The sequence below is a fragment of the Mycena indigotica genome, assembly GCF_014461135.1.
Source record: "Mycena indigotica strain 171206Taipei chromosome Unknown Mind.scaff0003, whole genome shotgun sequence".
NCBI classification, from domain to species: Eukaryota; Fungi; Basidiomycota; class Agaricomycetes; order Agaricales; family Mycenaceae; genus Mycena; species Mycena indigotica.
In genome coordinates this window covers 3,358,504-3,377,544 of record NW_023503002.1, presented here as the reverse complement: position 1 = coordinate 3,377,544, position 19,041 = coordinate 3,358,504, and the positions used below count along the sequence as shown (strand labels likewise).

Sequence of the window (19,041 nt, the reverse complement as noted above, 5' to 3'; positions counted from 1 at the left end):
TATCACTTCGGGCGACGCATTTTCGCACCTTTCCCCCGTCTTCCCGCTCCTTCCTCCATGCACCGAATCGCCATTAGAAACTCGGTGCGCGCCCACGCGCTGGCCGCCTCACCAAAGGTTCGTCTCCCTTGCTTTTTCAAGCCGTTTTGAACGTGTACTGACCACCACGTCGTCAGAGCTCGGTGAACCAAGTTGCCCGCTCATACGCAACCGCAAAAGCTGGTTCGTTTTCTTACCTTCTATTGTCGCTATTCTCACTGCTCCTAGCCGCCTCCGAGGTCTCTTCTATTCTCGAGTCCCGAATTGCTGGCACAGCTGTCGGCGGTAACGTCGAGGAAACTGGACGTGTCCTCAGTACGCTGACTTTTTCGAACTTTTGACGACTGTTAACCATGCCCTAGGCGTCGGTGACGGTATTGGTCGTGTATGGGGTCTCAAGAACGTGCAGGGTTAGTTTTTCCTCTTCTCTTCGACGCGTCACAAAAAAGCTCATCCCCCCTCGTGTTATAGCCGAAGAGATGGTGGAATTCTCTTCTGGCGTCCGTGGCATGTGTCTCAACTTGGAGGCGGACAACGTCGGTGTCTCCATCTTCGGTAACGACCGTCTCATCAAGGAGGGCGACACCGTCAAACGGACTGGCCAAATTGTCGATGTCCCCGTTGGCCCTGGTCTTCTCGGTCGTGTCGTCAATGCTCTTGGAGATGCTATTGATGGCAAGGGCCCCATTGAAGCCGCTGAGCGTCGTCGTGCTTCTCTCAAAGCCCCCGGCATTCTCCCCCGTCGCTCCGTCAACCAGCCCATGATGACCGGTCTCAAGCCCATTGACGCTATGGTTCCCATTGGTCGTGGCCAGCGTGAGCTGATTATTGGTGACCGTCAAACTGGCAAGACCGCCGTCGCTATCGACACGATTCTTAACCAGAAGCGTTGGAATGATGGCCAGGACGAGTCCAAGAAGCTCTACTGTGTCTACGTCGCTATTGGCCAAAAGCGTTCAACGGTTGCCCAGCTCGTCAAGACTCTTGAGGAGAACGACGCGATGAAGTACACCATCATTGTTGCCGCCACCGCCAGCGAGGCTGCTCCCCTCCAATACCTTGCGCCATTCTCTGGATGTGCCATGGGTGAATGGTTCCGTGACAACGGCAAGCACGGTACGCATTTTTCTGATCATTTTACCCCCGAAATATGTCTGACCTAATTGCAGCCCTCATCATCTACGACGATCTTTCCAAACAGGCCGTCGCCTACCGTCAAATGTCCCTTCTTCTCCGTCGTCCTCCCGGTCGTGAGGCCTACCCTGGTGATGTTTTCTACCTGCACTCTCGTCTCCTCGAGCGTGCCGCCAAGATGAACGACAAGTTCGGTGGTGGAAGCTTAACTGCTTTGCCCATCATTGAAACCCAGGGTGGTGATGTCTCGGCTTATATTCCTACCAACGTCTGTCCAGTTTTCCTTATTCTTGGTCTTTGACTTAAGGGCGACTCGATTCCAGGTCATTTCCATCACTGACGGACAAATCTTCTTGGAAGCTGAGCTCTTCTTCCGTGGTGTCCGTCCTGCCATCAACGTCGGTCTCTCTGTCTCCCGTGTCGGTTCTGCTGCCCAGACGCAAGTGTTTTGATGATTTTGTCGAATGTCGCTAATGCTGCTACAGCAAGATCATGAAAAAATTCGCCGGTTCGCTCAAGCTCTACCTTGCGCAATACCGTGAAGTCGCTGCTTTCGCTCAATTCGGCTCCGACCTCGATGCCTCGACCCGTTTCCTGCTCAACCGTGGTGCTCGTCTGACCGAACTCCTCAGTGCGTTCCCATTTTTTGGCTTTCTTCCTTCATAGCAACTAACGCCGCACATAGAACAAGGCCAATACCAACCCATGGCCATGGAACTCCAAGTTCCCATCATCTACGCCGGTGTTAACGGTCTCCTCGACTCCGTCCCCGTCGACAAGATCACCAAGTGGGAGAGCGAGTTCAGGCAACACCTGACTGCCTCGCAGAGCTCACTCCTCACCGAGATCGCTGGTGGAAACATCACGGGCGACCTCGAGGCCAAGATCAAGGCCGTTGTCGAGGACCACGTCAAGACATTCGTGTCTGCGTGAGGCGTTGGGTCGCGGGAGTTGAGCTGGTTGCGGGAGCTGGATATAAATTTGCTTTAATCGCTCACAAAAATTAGAAATGGGAAAGAATAAACAGAGGTAGTTACAAAAGTACCCAGTCGGTATACTTACCACCAGTACCTGCGCTACTATAGTTTTTTTCTTCGCGCTTTTATCTGGTGGTGGGCGAATCGTCTTGTTGACATGCTATACCCTGAGATGGGGCTACTCAACAGCGATCTTTCTGCCAAGTTGTTCCTTCCGTGGTAACACTGTGGTAACATTTGCCAGTCAAAATTGGTTGCAATATGTATGGTAGAGTTCACAGGGAGTATGTACCGTAGAATTATGGAGAAACTACGTGTTTCGGGATTCATCTTTTGCGGTTGTAGGCCTAGCACCGCGCCTCCAGTCATTTACCGTGAAAGGACCCACATGCCCTTGCGATCACGCAGCTCGAATCCGCCCGCCATCTTTTCGTTCGCGACGCGAGTAGGGGTCTTGGCCTTTCCGTCGAGAATGCGGCGCTTCTCGAAGTAGACGTAGGCCGCGTAGTATGTGCCATTTCCCTTGCCGCTTTGCGCATCCTTTTCTGCCACTGAAAACAGGAGTTAAGTAGGTCGCTCATACACGAAGAGAAAAACACGCACTGAAGCGACGATAGCTATTGCTGTTGATATTTCCGATTTCTTTGAGCCAGGGGGTAACCTAAAAACGCGGTGAGAAGAAGGCCTACAGGCCGGTAGCGACATACCTTGAAGCTGGGCTCCTTCAAGAGAAGACGAATCTTACGACGGACTTCTCCGGGGGTGTCACTAGTAAGTAGGCGTCAGCAATGAACGGGTAGTATCAGCACCTGCTCACTAGACGGGTACTTCACCCTATTACGGTGCGCGTCAATAACAAGGGACACAGACAGAGACAGCAGTCAACACACCTCATCATCTCCCTCAAGTTGTATGTCCTTCCAAGACCGGGTTGACGACGAGGACGACGCAGTAGACGCGTCAGACTTGCGGGCGGCCTTGCGATTCGGTTGCTGGAGCTCGTCCTCGTAGTCGCCGATCTCGGCGACGTCTGATTTGCGCTTGACCATGAGTAGTAGAGTAGGTAGGGGCCTAGAAGAGGACTGGTACTCGGTGGGAGGTAGGAGACAAGAAAAGTTTTGTACTGTGATGCGTTACCGTGACGCGACGCGTTTAAATCTAAATTTCCCATGGCCATCACGTGCAACGTGTCTTCGTCGGACCCAACGACGATAAAGCAAGCCGTTTGGGCCATGCAACTTGGTGCTGAGAACCACTGGAAACTTGAATGCCTGGCCGTCATGATGAGCGCTAATCTTTGAGCGACAATCTCATCCCAGAATTTCTGAAGCAAGTCAAGGCGACATCTGCACCTGGCATGACAGGCAGTAGCGCACTTAGGTGGACATCTGCCAGTGCGTGATACTAGATATCGAGCAAATTGCGACTCGTCCCTTTCCCCCGCGGCCCCGCCTCTGTTGATTAAGTATTTGGCTGATACAACTCCTAGTCGACAAACCCTCCTCGCCGTCTGTGCGCTGCACACCCAGGGTGCGTCTTCTCCTCTTTCACTTGCCAGTGCTGCAACAAATGTTCCTTCCAGCCAACATCCATCACCACCGTCTGTACGACGAGTTCCCGCAACACATTACTAGCATTCCTGAGCAAATCCGTGAAAATCATCAACTATACCACCGCTACCTGACCGTATCCGTGCCCAAACGCGTCGCCTTTGACCGCCACAGGCCTAGTTGCATCAGCCTGAGACTACCAATGCGCTGAGCTAAATCTGACGCAATGACCTAAATTCCTCGTCTGTGATGAATTTGAGGGAAATCTAGTATGACGACAACAGAAAGGTTCCAGTCCAGGTGCTTTCGAGACACTAAGCGTGTTTACTATTTGGGCGATGTACGAGTATATCAGCAGAACTGTATAACAATTCCTTTCGTTTCTAGCCGCCTCTGCATGTCACGGAAACGCATGTCCGAGTGAACTGTTAGTTTTATGTCCCATAGCTTGAGTGTGTGTAGATTAGGAAATACTCCAGAGCAAAACACGTCGACATGGCGCCACAGATGCTCCCATTCGTCTTCCGTTGGACCCTCACCACCAAGGAACGACATATGCGACCAGTTGACCCCGATGCACTTCAGATTGGGGAAGGTTTCGTTCTTTTTGGCGACAAGGGGCGCAGTGATAAAGAGGTAGTAGGTTACTTGACGCAGCAACGGACAACCACGCAGACAAGGCCCAAAAGGGTCATCCAGAAGAAATCGGACATGTTTTCCAAACTCGACAGTGGTCAGTCGCGAGCCCATCGTCTCCCAAAGAAGCCGCGAGCCAATACTATCTGTGACGAGTGGAGCATCGAAGACAAAGTTTTCCAAAGCTGGTAATTCCCAACCTTGCATAACGTGTCGAAGAAGGAGGGGGGGTCGGAAATATGGATTCTGAGTGTGCGCAGGCGGGGAAGATGTATACTCGCTGCCATATCGTGGGCAGTAAACTGGCTGAACGCCCCGCCAACGAAGAGATATTCGATATTGGGGGCACTTTGTAAAACTGAAGTGAGTGAATTGATTCCTCCAGAGCGCGAGGCTTCGATGTAGTTCCACCAATCGAGCCGTTTAAGCTGGTGAAGCGGCGGACAAGTCGCGCCAAACTCAAAACGCGGGTTTTGCAGTGGGGAAGGGGTATATGGTGGTCGGACGAGAACAACTAGGTTGGGAAGTCCGCTGAGAATCTCGGTAGAGGGCATCGGTTTGTGGGTCTCTGTTGCGGTGGTCGTATATGGCACAACTGCCCGCCTGACCTGCTCTCAATTGAGCGCGATAACAGTTTTAAATTTCGTAGAGCACTTGCCCAGTTTGCATACTGGAGAGGCAACTTGGCGGTCTTGGACAGCTTGTAGTTGCGATAGAGTCGCTCTAGAGCCCATGCTCGCCATTTTCGACACACTAGCACAAGCGTCAAGTAGTCGTGGTGGCAGACTTTGAAGTTCTCATTGGCGACACCTGGGATTGGTTGAAACGGGGCATGGGAAACGGTAAAGAAGCGGCGATTGTCTAGATAGTCGCAGACCTCCATCCAGAGCTCATTGGGAAGAGTTTCATGCGACAACATCGAGGCTCGACACAAAATCCGAAATGCTGTGACAGTGACGATCTTGAAGTCAAGTTATTAATAAATCGGTAGTGGTGGCAAGGCGCGAGTCCCCGACCCAAGTTGTCTCAGATGGCAATTGCATGGAAACGAGTTTGGCGGGGAATGTTTGTAATCAAGACAAAAAGCTTCTCTCTTTCGGAGAGAGTCGGGGAAAGATAACCTGATGCCGTACATTCGACTCGGACTTGAAATTTCAGCAGCGAGATATTTGAACTTGAAGGGGTTTGAGTTTGAGGACAATCACATTATCTCAGAACGGTAAACGCTTCTCCTCAATCAACCTATGCGTAAACCGCCTCTTTCCCTCCCCGACCCCAAACTCGCCAACGACATGCCCCGCTTTCCCCGTCCCGCTGAGGACATACTTATAACTGACCAAGCCCTCGAGGCCAACGGGCCCGCGAGCGTGTATGCGGCCCGTGCTGATACCGACTTCGGTGCCGAAGCCGTAGCGGAAGCCGTCCGCGAAGCGCGTGCTTGCGTTGACGAAGGTGCCCGCGCTGTCCACGCCGCGGACGAACGCGGCGGCGGCGGCACGTGACTCGGTCACGATGCTGTCAGTGTGGTGCGACGAGTGCGCGTTAATGTGGCGGATCGCGTGGGCGAGGGAGGGCACGGCGGCGACCGCGAGGGTGAGTGTTAGGTGTTCCGTAGTGTAGGCGTCTAGTGTAGACGGAGAGACGAGGGATGATGGCAGGGAAAGGGATTCTATTGCGGAAAGTGTGGGGGGATCGCAGAGCAAGCGGACCTTGGCGGAAATCAGTGCTTGAGCGACTGTTGGCCAGAGGGAAGACAAAAGAGATTCATGAATCAGCAGTGTTTCTGTCGAGTTGCATGCAGAAGGGTAGTCAGTCTGTAAGCTCATCAGCAGCAATCTTGGAAGGCAAAGAAGACTTGACCTTGGAGTCTACCACAATTCTGACTGCCTTCTCTGGGTCAGCAGACTCATCTAAATACACACTGCAGAGCCCGTCGGCGTGACCCATAACCGGGATTCGCGTGTTGTTTTGGATATTGCGTACAAGGCTGTTGCTACCTCGGGGGATTACAAGGTCGATGTATTGGTCAAGTGATAAAAGGGAGGAAACCTCCGCCCGCGTTTGGATAGTCTGCACGTATGTGCTTGGTAGCGACGACTTGGATAACCCCGCTGCAATGGCCTGGGCAAGAAGTTGTGTCGTTTCATTTGATTCTTTCCCTCCTTTGAGGATCGCAGCATTGCCTGCCAAGTATCAGCATTATATCGACAAACTGAAGAAACACACCTGATTTTATGGCCAATGCAGCAATGTTCACCACCACCTCTGGACGCGCCTCAAATATAACCAGCAGCACACCGATGGGGCACGAAACACGATAAAGTTCCAGTCCATCGTCCAGCTCTTTCGCGTACGACACGATCCCAGTCGGGTCAGGCAGCTCCGCAACGTCCGTTATGCCCTGCAGCATCGACTCCCACTTGTCGCCCTTGTTCAGATCCAGCCGGCTTAGCAAAGACTCCTCCATGCGCCCCGCGGCCACCTCGAACTTCGCGGCCTGGCAGCGACTGTTAAGAAAGCCACAAACATAAGAGAAAGCGCGCACATGCACGTCCACGACGTTTGCGGCAAGAATAGTTGCCTTGTTCGCTTCAAGGGCCGCCCGTATATGCCGCAGCGCCGTTACGCGTTCCTCTGCAGGCACGAGCTGGGATTCTTCGAAAGCTGTCTTGGCTGCTTTGGCGATCTCTTCAGCGGTGGACATCGTTTCACTAGGAGTTGTGGCGTCAGCAGATGTATGCCTTTTGAAGTGGGTCTTATGTGCTTCCGCGTCTATTCCGTGGTTGAAAGACGAATCGATTGTTGGTGGTCAAGAACAGAAACGCAAATCTTGTCAGTGACGTGATGACTCATTTCGGATTTATTCGGACTTGCTCTCAAACCACCACCACCGCTGAACACTTGGTTCATGTTTCTTGGAAGTATTTAATCAAGACCTCGCTGTATAATCCCGCGAACTCGATCTAAGGCCGCTGCTACTCGGGGCCTCGCCATTTCAGCGCTGCTAATAGTGTTCAGTGTCAACAGGCAACATGTCCTGGCTCTGGTCATTCCTACCTGCATTCCTGCTCCAAACCTTCCATCCACAACTTGCAACTAATCATAATACCGTCGTCCTCGCTCCCCGCGTGCTCATTGTCAACTTTTTTGCTACCGAGGCCGCCGCTTGGTACAACCTGCCTAACCTCGACCTCCTCGCACAAAATATCACCCTCCCTGGTCTCTCGCCGCTGTTTCCTCAAGTGCACTGCACCAATAATGGATTCATCTGCCAGGTCATCACCGGCCAGGCTGAGATTAACGCTGCCACGACAATAACCGCGCTCGTCGCTTCCCCGCAATTTAACCTCCGCAGCACGTATTTCGTGCTCTCAGGCATCGGTGGCGTGAGCCCAGAGTATGCGACCGTGGGGTCTGTCACCCTCGCGCGTTTCGCTGTGCAAGTCGGCCTGCAGCACGAAATCGACGCTCGGGAGAAGCCGGCGGATTTCCCGTCGGGCTACTTCCCACAAGGGGCCGCGCGGCCCGGCGTATACCCCGGCTGGATCGACGGCACGGAAGTGTTCGAGGTGAATGATGCGCTCCGCCGGGTCGCCGCCGACCTCGCCGGCCGTGGAAACCTAGAAGACACCGAGCCAGTCCGGGATCTCCGCGCGCCATATGCTGCCACGCCTGGCTTCGCGAAAGGGGCCGGCCCGCCAAGCATCGAGCTCTGCGACACGCTCACGTCCGACACATTCTGGAGCGGCAGACTGCTCGCCGCGGCATTCGAGGACTATACCCGCGTTATAACATCCGGAAAAGCCGTACCGTGCTCCACACAGCAAGAGGACAACGCCGTGCTTGCCGCCCTCCTCCGCCGCGCCCTCGACAAAACTGTAAACTTTGCGCGGATTGTCGTCATCCGTGCCGGCTCCGACTTTGACCGCCAGTATACCGGCGGGAACGCTGCTGATAATCTGTTAGAGCCGATGGTCGGGCTTCCGCTTGCGGTGCTCAACCTCCGTATCGCTACCCTAGAGGTCGTGAATGGTATTGTCGATGGCTGGGACGCGACGTTTGAGCAGGGGATCGAGCCGACAAATTATATTGGCGATATACTGGGCTCGCTGGGTAGCAAACCTGATTTTTAGAAGATCTTAGCTACACTTACAGTTATTTATCCTATTCAACCAGGAGGATCTCATCCATTGCATGTCATGATCATAATCATCTACCGGTTTAGCAACTCATTTAAGCGTTTCCAGAGCCTCATAAAAACTGAACACGAATCCACTTTGACTTTGCGAACGTTTACTGTAAGAAAACAGTCTTCCGTACTATAGCCACAGTGAGGTACACTACGGACAGGTACCAATAAGTAACGAGGAGTTCAATTTATTAATTATTCAGCGAACGTCAGCGGAGTAAACGCATATCCGCCACCCTCGAAATGCTTGCTGTTCGCCTCGACCCAATGCAAACGCAACGCATGCAAGAATGCCGATAAGCCCTCCATCACACAGAGAATGCCCACCGTCAGGTTGAACCACATGAAGCCTGCGAACGCAAAGCCGAGCCAGCCCAACAAACCCGACGGGTTAAGCGAGCCCGCGAGGATCATCGTCCAAAGCACTTCGGACAGCTGCGCGTGTGCCAGCGACAGCGCCCAAAGTCGGAGATAGGACGCCGTATGCGAAATGCAGCCGAGACAGAACTCGATGGTGTGGATGACTTGGTGAATAACAACGTCGCTGAATTCGTGCGGCTCTTGTTCCTCATCACCGCCATCCTCAATAACAGCTCCACCATTAGAGTGTCCGTTCGTGCCCTCTTCTTCACCGAGCAATCCGTTGTCCTCGCTGTGTCGGCCTTCATGCAGCCCAATATAGCCAGCGCCTTCGTGTGCCTTCATCTCGCGCCAGACATAGTACGGTTTGCCAATAAGCATGATCGGCACGCAAATCAGTGCCAAAAGTAACAACACGGTCTGAATAGCACCCTGTCCACGATAAAGTTGCGTCTCGGGGTCAACCGTGCCGGGAGTGAGGAACATGGTGATGAGCATGTTCAGCAAAGACGGTGGGGCGGTGCTCGACTTCGTCCAATCAATGCTCCATTTGTAAAGGATGCAAATAACGAGATAACCGAAGATGGACTGTAGGAAGATCATTTGAGGGATGAAGTTGGCGTAAATGTCGATGGGTCGCTTGAATCGGATGTGATTAGGAACTTGTAAACAGAGAGCGAAGGTCATCTTGATGTGAAAAGTCAGCCAGAAAGAAGCAAGCAAACTTGGCGGAAACATACATGAATGACTCCCAGCACAATTGACATCTTCATCTTGTACGAGTTGGTGAAGACAAGCATGTTCTCGGCACCATGCCAACCCGGATCGAGACCAAAAGGATAGGTATGTCCGTTTGAAACAGCAGGAATGCGTTGAGTGCCATTGCTGGCCTCAGGAAAAGTCCAGCCTGAGTGCCAAATGTGGAGGGACTTGGAGAAGATATCGTTGTACATCAGACCCGTGTACATTGAAAACACGCCCATCAGCAGGATAATGTAACGACCACTGAAGAAGTTTGGTCAATATACCATATTTGACATGGAAAAACGCACGTGAAGAATTGCCCAATGATCTCATCTAGTTCCTGCTTAGCCCACTTCTTCTCCACGGCAATCATGTAGAGCGCGGCGCAAAAGATGATGAAGCCATGTCCGATATCACCAAACATGACAGCAAACAAGAACGGGAAGGTCACGACAGCAAAAAGGCCAGGGTTGACCTCCTGATAAGCGGCGACACCATAACTATCCATGATCAGTTGGAAGCCCTCCGTGAACTTGTTGGTGCGGTTGTAAGTTGGTGGGGTTCTGTTTGTGTGTAATTCGTGTAGGATGGGAGCCATACTGGTCCCAGAATGCTCCGTGGCACGTCGAAGAGTAAGTTGGATTTCAGGAATATCCCTCGTAGGCACCCAGCCTTCGGCAATGAGCGTTTTCCTGCGGACATCATAGTTGAAGAGATTGAGGGCCTCGTAGATCAACTTTTCCTTGCGGACAACATCCTGCCAGCTCCGCAGGCTCTCGCCAATCTTCACGAGCTCGGTGCGGCGATTCATCCCGGTATTGTAAAGAACCGTTTGAAGGTCCTCAAGACGGACGGACACCTCCCGAAGGGACTCTGTTCGCTTGTCGGCGTTTGCGTCGATAGGGTAGAGCGTGGCACCCATGGACTCCGCGACTTTACGAATTTTGGCAAGTAAAGCATCTCCATGGGCAAAGATGATGAACACATTCTTGCGGGTCTCGGCCCCAGTGAGTGGATCAACGAAGGGTTCGACAATATCGGTGTGGTTCATGTAAAGATTGCCACGCAGAACGCGCCACAGAACACGCTCAAAAGTTGGGATTCGAGCGCGGTCAAGGGTCCCAGCGACGAACTCGAGGTCGAACTGGATAGCGGAGGCAGTTGAATATTGGTTTTCGCGATCGTCGTGTTGCAGCAAGGGAGCTGAGCTGTCGTCAAACGAGGTGCGAATGTCGCTTTGATGACCTTGTGCCTGGAAAAAGTTGAAAAGAGGGCAAAATAAGGGAGAACAGGCTAACCTTGTCGAAAAAAACAGCGGTCTCCCGTAAAACATGACGGGCTTCAACCAGCTCCTTGGTCCGTTCGCTCAGAGTCTGGTAGCTTTCATTCATTGTGATGAGACGCGCTTCATGTTCAGCAAGGGTCACGTCGAGTTCGTCGATGGTCTGCGGCCCCCGGGGACCGACAGTAATTAATGGAGCGGAATCATAGAGGGGGCGGATAGGTATAACGTCCTTCTCCTTCTCAATCTGGGTGGAGAAGAACCGGACACGGCGGCTCATCTCGTCTATGCGACGAATTTCGCCGACAAACGAACGTTGGAAGGGATTGATGCTGGGATTCAACTGAGGACAGGTTGGTCAAAGCCAAGAAATACACGAAGAAGAGGACGGACATCTTTGAACTGCACGTTTCCTAGTTCTCCGAGTTCGGCGACGGTGTCATGGGCAACCTCCGTGGGCACGAAAAGCTGCACCAAGCTCATCTGCTCCGAGCCTAAAACGCAACGTCAGCGACTAGCGCAGAGAAGTAAAACAGAGAGAGAAGTACGGAACAAGCTTGGGTAGTCGTTAGACATCCCGATAGTTATGAGGGAATGAACGGAGGTTGGTACAGGCCAAGAGGAAGGCGATTGCGATGAGGTGGTTGTGAGTCACGCAGGTCACGTTAGTCACAATCCCATCTGATCAAATCGTCTTATGTAAAAACAAATGCCGAATCTTCGTCGAAAAGTAAAACGAGTCTCCCATGAGTTTCTTCATCTAAAACCGGGAGTTTGGAGGCTCGCAAAAGCACGCAGGAGTCATTGTCTTGCACCTGATGGGAGTCTTATTCAGACAAGTATATATATATATATATTTTTGGCAGTACACGAGCCGCAGACAAGTATATTAATTATAATTAATACTATATCTAATCTTGAAGTTTTTTCAGTTGATTCTGCTCTACACAAGGTGCATGCGGAGAGCCTGGTGATCCTAATGAGCGCTGTCAATGTAGAGCAACGACCTGCTCCAGGCGAGAGGTTACGATGAGCTGGACGCTGTAGTGTACAATGATATGAGAGCACGTGATGAGTGTGGGAAATTTAAACGCGTCGCGTAACGCATAACACCACAACCTCTTCTTGCCTTTCGCTTACCACCAGGACTCCTCTCTCAACCCTCTACCGAGTCTACGTACATAATACTCATGGCCAAGCGCAAGTCAGACGCGACCGAGATCAGCGACTACGAAGACGAGCTCCAACAACCGAATCGCAAAGCGGCCCGCAAGTCTGACGCGTCCACCGCGTCTTCCTCATCGTCGACCCGCTCTTGGAAGGACATACAGCTCGAAGGAGATGATGAGGTGTGTTCCCTTTGCTACTTGTATAGATTGTTATTGAGGCATGCTGCAGGGTGGAGTACCTGTCTAGTGAGGAGCGCGCTGCTGACCGGTTCATCGCTGACGCGTGCTAGTGACACCCCTGGAGAAGTCCGTCGCAAGATTCGTCTTCTGTTGAAAGAGCCCAACTTCAAGGTTTGTCGCTATTGGTTTCCAGTTTTGTTTTGGTATTCAAAACTGTGTGTTACTTACCAGGTTACGCCCTGGCTCAAAGAAATTGGCAATATCAACAGCAACAGCTACCGTCGCTTCAGTGCGTGCTCCCTTCATCTTCTTGTGTACCGGCTAACTCATATCTGCAGTGGCGGAAAAGGATGCACAAAACGGCAAGGGCAATGGCACCTACTACGCGGCCTACGTCTACTTCGAGAAACGCCGCATTCTCGACGGCAAAGCTAAGACGGCTACTCGTATTTCCAATGAAAAGATACCTGGCGGATTTGAACTACGCGATTGTAGGAACATGTGGGTTCGCGCAAGGTAAATGAAGTGGAAGCAACCAAAAGAAAATTGCACCGAAAACGCGTAGTTTTTGTCTAATTCTAATGTAGATACCTTTTTTGATATGAACTCTACCATATGTATATTGTAGCAAAAAAGATTTCTTGGATACTAAATGTGTAGTCATAGACTTCCCCATAATGATCCCCAGAAAATCTTTGCTAGCAAGTGCGGATGCAGTGCATCGATGGGTGTCGCAAAGCCAGTGACCGAATCATACATGACTTTGCCTGCCTGGTAGTCCTAATGGGACTAGTTAAAACTTGAATCATGGCACACAATAAAACAAACGAACCGTCGTAGCCAGCCGCTGCAACTTGGTCGCATACCATCTTGCAAATGAGCCTCTTGACAGTGAATCCCCGACAATAGGTTCGGTGGTTGGCGCTCCATAGTCTAGCGATGTTAACATCAGTAACAGAGACAATAGGGTAAAAAAAATTAGACCAAGTGTCCGTGTGTTTTCCCAAAGCCAATGCGTTTTTTGGTGCTGCTCTGTAAGGGCAACCCCGGAGGCCTGAGATCAAGGTCCTAGCAGGGGAGGATCCAAAGCGTGAACATTGGTAAGCGAATACAAATGAAGCTGACCTAGCAGGGGAGGATCCAAAGAGAAGAAACTCTAAGGGTCCGCCTGCTAGGTAGCTGACTATATACTGCTTGTCCGTAGCTGCCGCTGTCGGGCACAGAAGGCTTGGGCGGCGTCGCAGGCGAGGTCCCAGGGCGACCGTCGGGAGGGCGTTGACGGATCGGTGATTGTGCGGGCGAGATGGAGGGCCGGACCGGAGACGGAACCGAGTCGGACCGGAATCGGAGGCGTCTCCGAGGGGCCGAAAGGGAGGTTCCCCTGACATCACCCCCCTTTGAATGCGGCGTCCCGACGCATAGACCGGAACGGAATCGAGTCGAAGGTCGCGGAGGCGATGTGTCGTGGGCTTGCCAGGGTACTTACGATAGAACTCCGCAATTTTCTCCGGGCGAAGACGCGGTCGAAGGACCCATTGGTCGTGCGATGCGTCGTAGCCTTTCCATCTGACGAAGTAGTTCAGCCGCTTATACCTCACCCCTTGCGTCCAGGATTTCCTCTACTTCCCACTCCGGGACTCCGTCCTCGAGGTCCGGAGGGGGCTGGTCGTAGCCGGGGCGTCCGTCGAAGGGGGGTCGTCCTGAGCGGGCTCGAGCTTGACGACGGGGAAGACCGGGTGGAGCTTCGAGTAGCGCGGAGGGAGGTCGAGCTTGTAGGCACCTTTGCTGATCTCCGCGACTATCTTGAACGGTCCAAGGCGGCGATGGGAGAACTTTTCCGAGGGGCGAGTCGTCCTGATGTCAGAGGCATCCAGCCAAACACGGTCGCCAACCTTAAACTCCGGAGACGGAGTCCGTCTCCGGTCGTAGTAGCGCTTGTACTCCTCTTTGGCCTTAGTGAGCGCGGCCTTGGCTTCAGCAACACCAGTGGCGATCCGGTCGCGGACCTCGTTCACTGACTCCATGGCGGAACGGACTCCGGGTTCGAAGCCCATGCGGGGAGCCGTCCCGTGTCCGTCATGAAGGGGACCTGCTGCGTGGAGGAGTGAACGTGGTTGTTGTAGGCGAACTCCGCGGCCGGAATCAGCTCATCCCAGTCGTCCTGCTGGTAGTTGGTGAAGATCCGCAAGTACTGCTCCAGCTCCTGGTTGACGCGCTCTGTCTGACCGTCTGTCTGCGGGTGGTACGCGGTGGACGTGGCGGGCTTGATGCCGATTAGACGCCAAAGTTCTCGGGTGAAGTCCGCGATGAACTGCGAGCCGCGGTCGGAGACGTACTTCTCCGGAGTCCCATGGTGCCGCCAGACATTCCGGTAGTAGAGGCGGGCTGCCCCTACTGCATCGACCGTCGTATGACACTCTGAGAAGTGGGCGCTTTCCGAGGGTATCAACGACGACCATGATCGCGTCGTACCCATGGGCTTCGGGAAGCTCTACGATGAAGTCGACGGAGACGGTATGCCAGCGTTCGGAGGCGTTTCCGTGGGGTGCAGTTCTCCGTGGGGCAGTCTCCGGAGTGCCTTGGTGCGACAGCACAAGTCACAGGTCGCAACATACCGGCCGATATGGCGAGACATCTGAGGCCACCAGTAGTTCCGGGAGACCAACTCCAGGGTCTTGAAACGACCTGCGTGTCCGGCGACTCGGGTGTCATGGCAGAGCTCGATGATGCGTCTCCGGAGGTCCTTGTCTTTTGGTACGACGATCTTTCCTCGGAAATGGAGAAGACCGCCGGAGACGGCCCACTCGTCAGAACGTGAGGAGCGGGGGCCTCGAGCTTGACCTTGAACCTTAAGAAGTTGCCGGGCCGCTAGTGCGACGGGCTCCTCCAGGTCAGGCTCACCGGAGAGGGCATCACGGATGTCACGGAGGAGTTCGGAGCCGGGACCGGAAACGGAAACGCCCTCGAGTGCGCGGACGTGGAAGAGTTCAGGCCGCAGAAGGACGACGTCGGAGTTGTCGGAATCGACTCCGTGGTCGGGTCTCCGGGAGAGGGCGTCAGGCCGACCCATATCGCGGCCAGGCTTGTGGTGCAGCGTGAAGTCGAACCGGGAGAGGTACAGAGACCACCGGGCCTGTCTCCGGTTGAGGTGTTGCGTCTTCCTGAAGTACTCCAAATTCTTATGGTCAGTCCAAATCTCGACAGGGTGCGCGGCGCCCCGAGGAAGTGTCTATACTCCTCGAGTGCGCGGATGATGTCGCGAGCATCTCCTTGTCATGGATTTCGTAGTTGCGCTGGACATCATTTAAGCTTTTGGAATAGAATGCTACAGGGTGCCACTTCCCGTCCGGGGCGGATTGTGAAAGAACCGCCCCGTCGCATAATCAGAGCTGTCCGCCTCGAGTCGGAAAGGCCGTGTGTCGTCCGGAATCGCCAGGACCGGTTCCCGAGGTGACCGTCCTTGATCGCTTGGAACGCGGAGGCCTCCGCCCACCCCGAGTCCATTGCTGGTCCTTCTTGGTGAGCACGAAAAGAGGGCGCGCAAGGGTCGAGAAGTCCCGAATGAACCTGCGGTAGAAGTTAGCGAACCCGAGGAACTGCTGAATGTCCTTCTTGTTTTCCGGAGTCGGCCAAGCGGAGACGCCTGCCAGCTCATATACCTGAATCTATGCATAAGATATGGGTGGGCTCCACAGAATGTAATGCATAAGATATGGGTCCTGCTTCTTGATATATAAAATAACTGTAATTTAGGATTATTGGAGTGTCCTGATGCCCTATCATTGATGGGTTGATGCCATTTAGATATAAGCATTGATGTGGAACGATTTTTGATTGCCATCACTGATTCTGATGGCTATATAGAGATACATCAATTTCATCCCAATTAGGATGATATTCTCTTTTCCATATCACACAGTCCCCCTAATTACATACCGGGTCATCGGCCTGAAGAAAAGGGACTTAAAGATATTTTATATGATATTACATAAGTCATATCTATCAATCCTATTGCATAATGACCATCTTGATCTAATGTCACAATCTCTGTCACAATCCTCAGCTATTAGCGCTTGGGTGGGCACCCATATCTTATGCATTACATTCTCTGGAGCCCACCAGTATCTTATGCATAGATTCAGCCTTAGAGGGTGCGCCTGCGACCTTGACGGGGTCCATTTCGACGTGGTTGTGGGAGATGATGACTCCGAGGTACTCGATTGACGATTTTTCAAAGTCGCACTTCTCCGCTCGGAGGTACAACTTGTGCTCTCGGAGTCGCCGCAAGACCTCCTGAACAATCTGCTGGTGTTTCCGGAGGTCGGAATGGGCGATCAAGATGTCGTCAAGGTAGATCATGACGTCTCCGGAGAGGATGAGGTCCTGAAAAATGTCATTCATCATCGTTTGGAACGTCGCGGGAGAGTTTGTCAGGCCGAAATACATCACCAAGGGCTCGAACAGGCCTCGGTTAGTCCGGAAAGCCGCTTTCCACTCGTCACCTTCCTTGATCCGGACGTTGTTGAAGCCCCAACGGACGTCGAGTTTGGTGAAGTAACGAGCGCCTTTGAGCCTGTTGATGAGGTCGTTGATCAGCGGAAGGGGGTACCGGTTTTTGACAGTCATCGCGTTGAGAGCACGGTAGTCCTGGACGAAGCGGAGTCCTCCGTCCTTCTTCTTGACGAAGAAGACCGGAGACGCCATCGGAGACTTGGAGGGGCGAATCCGGCCCGTCGAAAGCCCTTCCTCGATGAACGCGTCGAGCTCGCGTTGCTCGAGGGGCGAGATGGGGTACACCTTGCAGTTGGTGGGCTTAGCGTCGGGGACGAGTTCAATGGCGTGGTCCCAGGCTCTCCGCTCCGGTAGCGTGTCGAAGGACTCCTTGTTGAAGACGTCCTGGAACTCCTTAGCCCAGTCCGGGATCTCGGAGGGCGGAGGGGCGGAGTTCCTGGCGAAGGCTTCGGCCAGGCGTTGCGAGACAGTACTGCCAGCGCGTATCTCCTCCGAGGGGCGGAACGAGGTGTAGAAGATGCGGTCACCATCTTCAAGCTGACCATCGTCATCGTCGTCGTCGGAGTCCGGCGTCAGATCAGGCAGGCCGGAGTCGTCACCGGAGACAGAATCGTCTCCGTCATCAGACCCAGAAAGGTCCATGGCGCAGACCGAGGGGAACGGGCCGGAGCGGAGACGCTTCTGAAGCGACCGGAGTCGCCGCAACTCGGTCCGTTCGACCCGCTCTTCCTCACGGCAGGTCGAGCAATTGCGGGGGCACCGTGTCATCTTGACCTCCTTGGTTTCCCAATTGATCTCTGGGTTATGTTTCCGCAACCAGGAATACCCCAGGATGAGGTCTTGCTTGCCAAGATGGGTGACGGCCAGCTGAACTCGTTCGGCATGGCCCTTGTAGCGCAGGACCAAGTCCGCGATCTGTTTGATGGAGCCAGCGTCATTGGGGGTGCCATCGACATTGAAAACCGGAATCGGCTGATCGAGGGTGCGGACCGGAATGCCATTCCGAGCAACATAGTTCGTGTCAATGAAGTCGGAGGTGGCACCACAGTCGACAAGCCCAGAGAGTGAGAGCTTCAGCGCCTGGTGGTGGACTCGAGCTCTAACGGGAGGTGGAGGGAGTTCGCCCCAGGGGCAGCGGCAACGGTGTACTGCTTGGGCAGTTTCTTTTCCCAGGCAGTGAGGCGGCGGAGGACGATGACCGGAGTCGCGGGCGGGGGTCGGAGACGGAGTCGAGGCGGGGGCAGGAGAGGGTGTGTCTTTCGTTTCGGGCTCATTGTAGGGCAAGGAACTGCATTCATCATACAAAGAGGCAAAACGATTTATAGACGCGAACGAGGGCACACCAGTCACTCGTCGCGGGGGACAAAATCCTCTCCGGCCATCGACTCCGCAGCCGTTTCCGGCAACGCGGCTGTGTCCGAGTAGCGGGCGATCAACTCCGCTAACATCTCGTCACCGAGTTGTTGGATCACCTCGTCGAGGATGTCCATTGAGCGGACATCCGCGGGGAGGGGGCAGTCCCGGGCGAGATGGTTTGGGTCGCTGCACCTGAAGCAGGCGCGACGAGGGGTACCCCGAGCCCTGGTGCGATCCAACTCCATAGGGACGGGAGCTGGAGGCGCCGGAGCGGGGGCGCGGGCCGCGGGTGGCACGACCGGAGCCACCGGGCGGAAAGGGGCCGGAGCCGGGATGCGGTTGACCGGAAACGGAGTCCGAATCAAACCGCCAGGCGTCTTGGGGGCGGCTGACTTGATCAGCTTGGCCCGGACCAGGGCCTCGTATTGACGGAAGGCCCGGGTGCGCCAGCTAAGGTAATCCCGGAGGTCCGGGGGTCGTTCGAGGACGTGATTCCGTTGTTGATCAAGGGGTCAAGTCCGTGGCGGAACTTGGTCACCTTGACCAGCGCGTCTTCAATCCGGCGAGGTCCATCAGGTCCTCGAAGTCGTCGGTGTACTGGTAGACATCCTTTGTGCCCATGTGATAGGCGGAAGTCTCCAGTTTGGAGAGAGCATGATCTTGCTCATTCTCTTCGACGAACCGGAGTCGGAACTCGAAACGAACGAGCCCCAGGACGGAAACGGAAACGGGGCTTTGCTTCCGTGGCGCTCCGCCCATTGCTGAGCGGGTCCTTCTGCCATAAACGACATGGCATAGCGGACGGCCTTTTCCTCGCTCGCCTCTCCGTTGACCACGAAGGCCTCAGGGGCAAGGCGGGCGTAGGTGCGGACCGCGTAGAGGAACGCGCGGCCCGCGTTTCCGGTCGCCGTTG

General features: G+C 54.0%; 6 protein-coding genes across 6 annotated transcripts; 3 read left to right on the top strand and 3 right to left on the bottom strand.

Annotated features, from left to right (window-relative positions):
* Nucleotides 1-57: 57 nt before the first annotated feature.
* On the top strand, nucleotides 58-2,106 carry MIND_00378700 (ATP synthase subunit alpha; the record flags this gene model as incomplete). Its single annotated transcript, XM_037360622.1, has 9 exons — nucleotides 58-117; nucleotides 177-222; nucleotides 268-354; nucleotides 402-449; nucleotides 511-1,155; nucleotides 1,209-1,441; nucleotides 1,497-1,618; nucleotides 1,659-1,804; nucleotides 1,859-2,106. 9 exons carry the CDS (start codon nucleotides 58-60, stop codon nucleotides 2,104-2,106), a joined length of 1,635 nt encoding a protein of 544 aa, XP_037223507.1.
* A 413-nt stretch (nucleotides 2,107-2,519) lies between these two features.
* On the bottom strand, nucleotides 2,520-3,208 carry MIND_00378600 (uncharacterized protein; the record flags this gene model as incomplete). Its single annotated transcript, XM_037360621.1, has 5 exons — nucleotides 3,041-3,208; nucleotides 2,968-2,984; nucleotides 2,858-2,918; nucleotides 2,754-2,811; nucleotides 2,520-2,701 (listed from the first exon to the last, which is right to left on the bottom strand). Exons 1-5 carry the CDS (start codon nucleotides 3,197-3,199, stop codon nucleotides 2,520-2,522), a joined length of 477 nt encoding a protein of 158 aa, XP_037223506.1. The 5' UTR covers nucleotides 3,200-3,208.
* Nucleotides 3,209-5,547: 2,339 nt separating this feature from the next.
* On the bottom strand, nucleotides 5,548-7,040 carry MIND_00378500 (Aldedh domain-containing protein; the record flags this gene model as incomplete). Its single annotated transcript, XM_037360620.1, has 4 exons — nucleotides 5,548-6,150; nucleotides 6,197-6,519; nucleotides 6,563-6,833; nucleotides 6,882-7,040. The coding sequence occupies 4 exons, from the start codon at nucleotides 7,038-7,040 to the stop codon at nucleotides 5,548-5,550; spliced, it is 1,356 nt and encodes a 451-aa protein (XP_037223505.1).
* A 328-nt stretch (nucleotides 7,041-7,368) lies between these two features.
* MIND_00378400 (Purine nucleoside permease) lies at nucleotides 7,369-8,469 on the top strand (the record flags this gene model as incomplete). The annotated part of the gene is made up of 1 exon (XM_037360619.1): nucleotides 7,369-8,469. The coding sequence occupies one exon, from the start codon at nucleotides 7,369-7,371 to the stop codon at nucleotides 8,467-8,469; it is 1,101 nt and encodes a 366-aa protein (XP_037223504.1).
* A 251-nt stretch (nucleotides 8,470-8,720) lies between these two features.
* On the bottom strand, nucleotides 8,721-11,487 carry MIND_00378300 (V-type proton ATPase subunit a; the record flags this gene model as incomplete). The annotated part of the gene is made up of 6 exons (XM_037360618.1): nucleotides 8,721-9,572; nucleotides 9,626-9,890; nucleotides 9,938-10,881; nucleotides 10,928-11,254; nucleotides 11,305-11,405; nucleotides 11,460-11,487. The coding sequence occupies 6 exons, from the start codon at nucleotides 11,485-11,487 to the stop codon at nucleotides 8,721-8,723; spliced, it is 2,517 nt and encodes an 838-aa protein (XP_037223503.1).
* A 545-nt stretch (nucleotides 11,488-12,032) lies between these two features.
* MIND_00378200 (uncharacterized protein) lies at nucleotides 12,033-12,780 on the top strand (the record flags this gene model as incomplete). The annotated part of the gene is made up of 5 exons (XM_037360617.1): nucleotides 12,033-12,260; nucleotides 12,310-12,326; nucleotides 12,371-12,431; nucleotides 12,492-12,549; nucleotides 12,599-12,780. Exons 1-5 carry the CDS (start codon nucleotides 12,102-12,104, stop codon nucleotides 12,778-12,780), a joined length of 477 nt encoding a protein of 158 aa, XP_037223502.1. The 5' UTR covers nucleotides 12,033-12,101.
* Nucleotides 12,781-19,041: the final 6,261 nt, after the last annotated feature.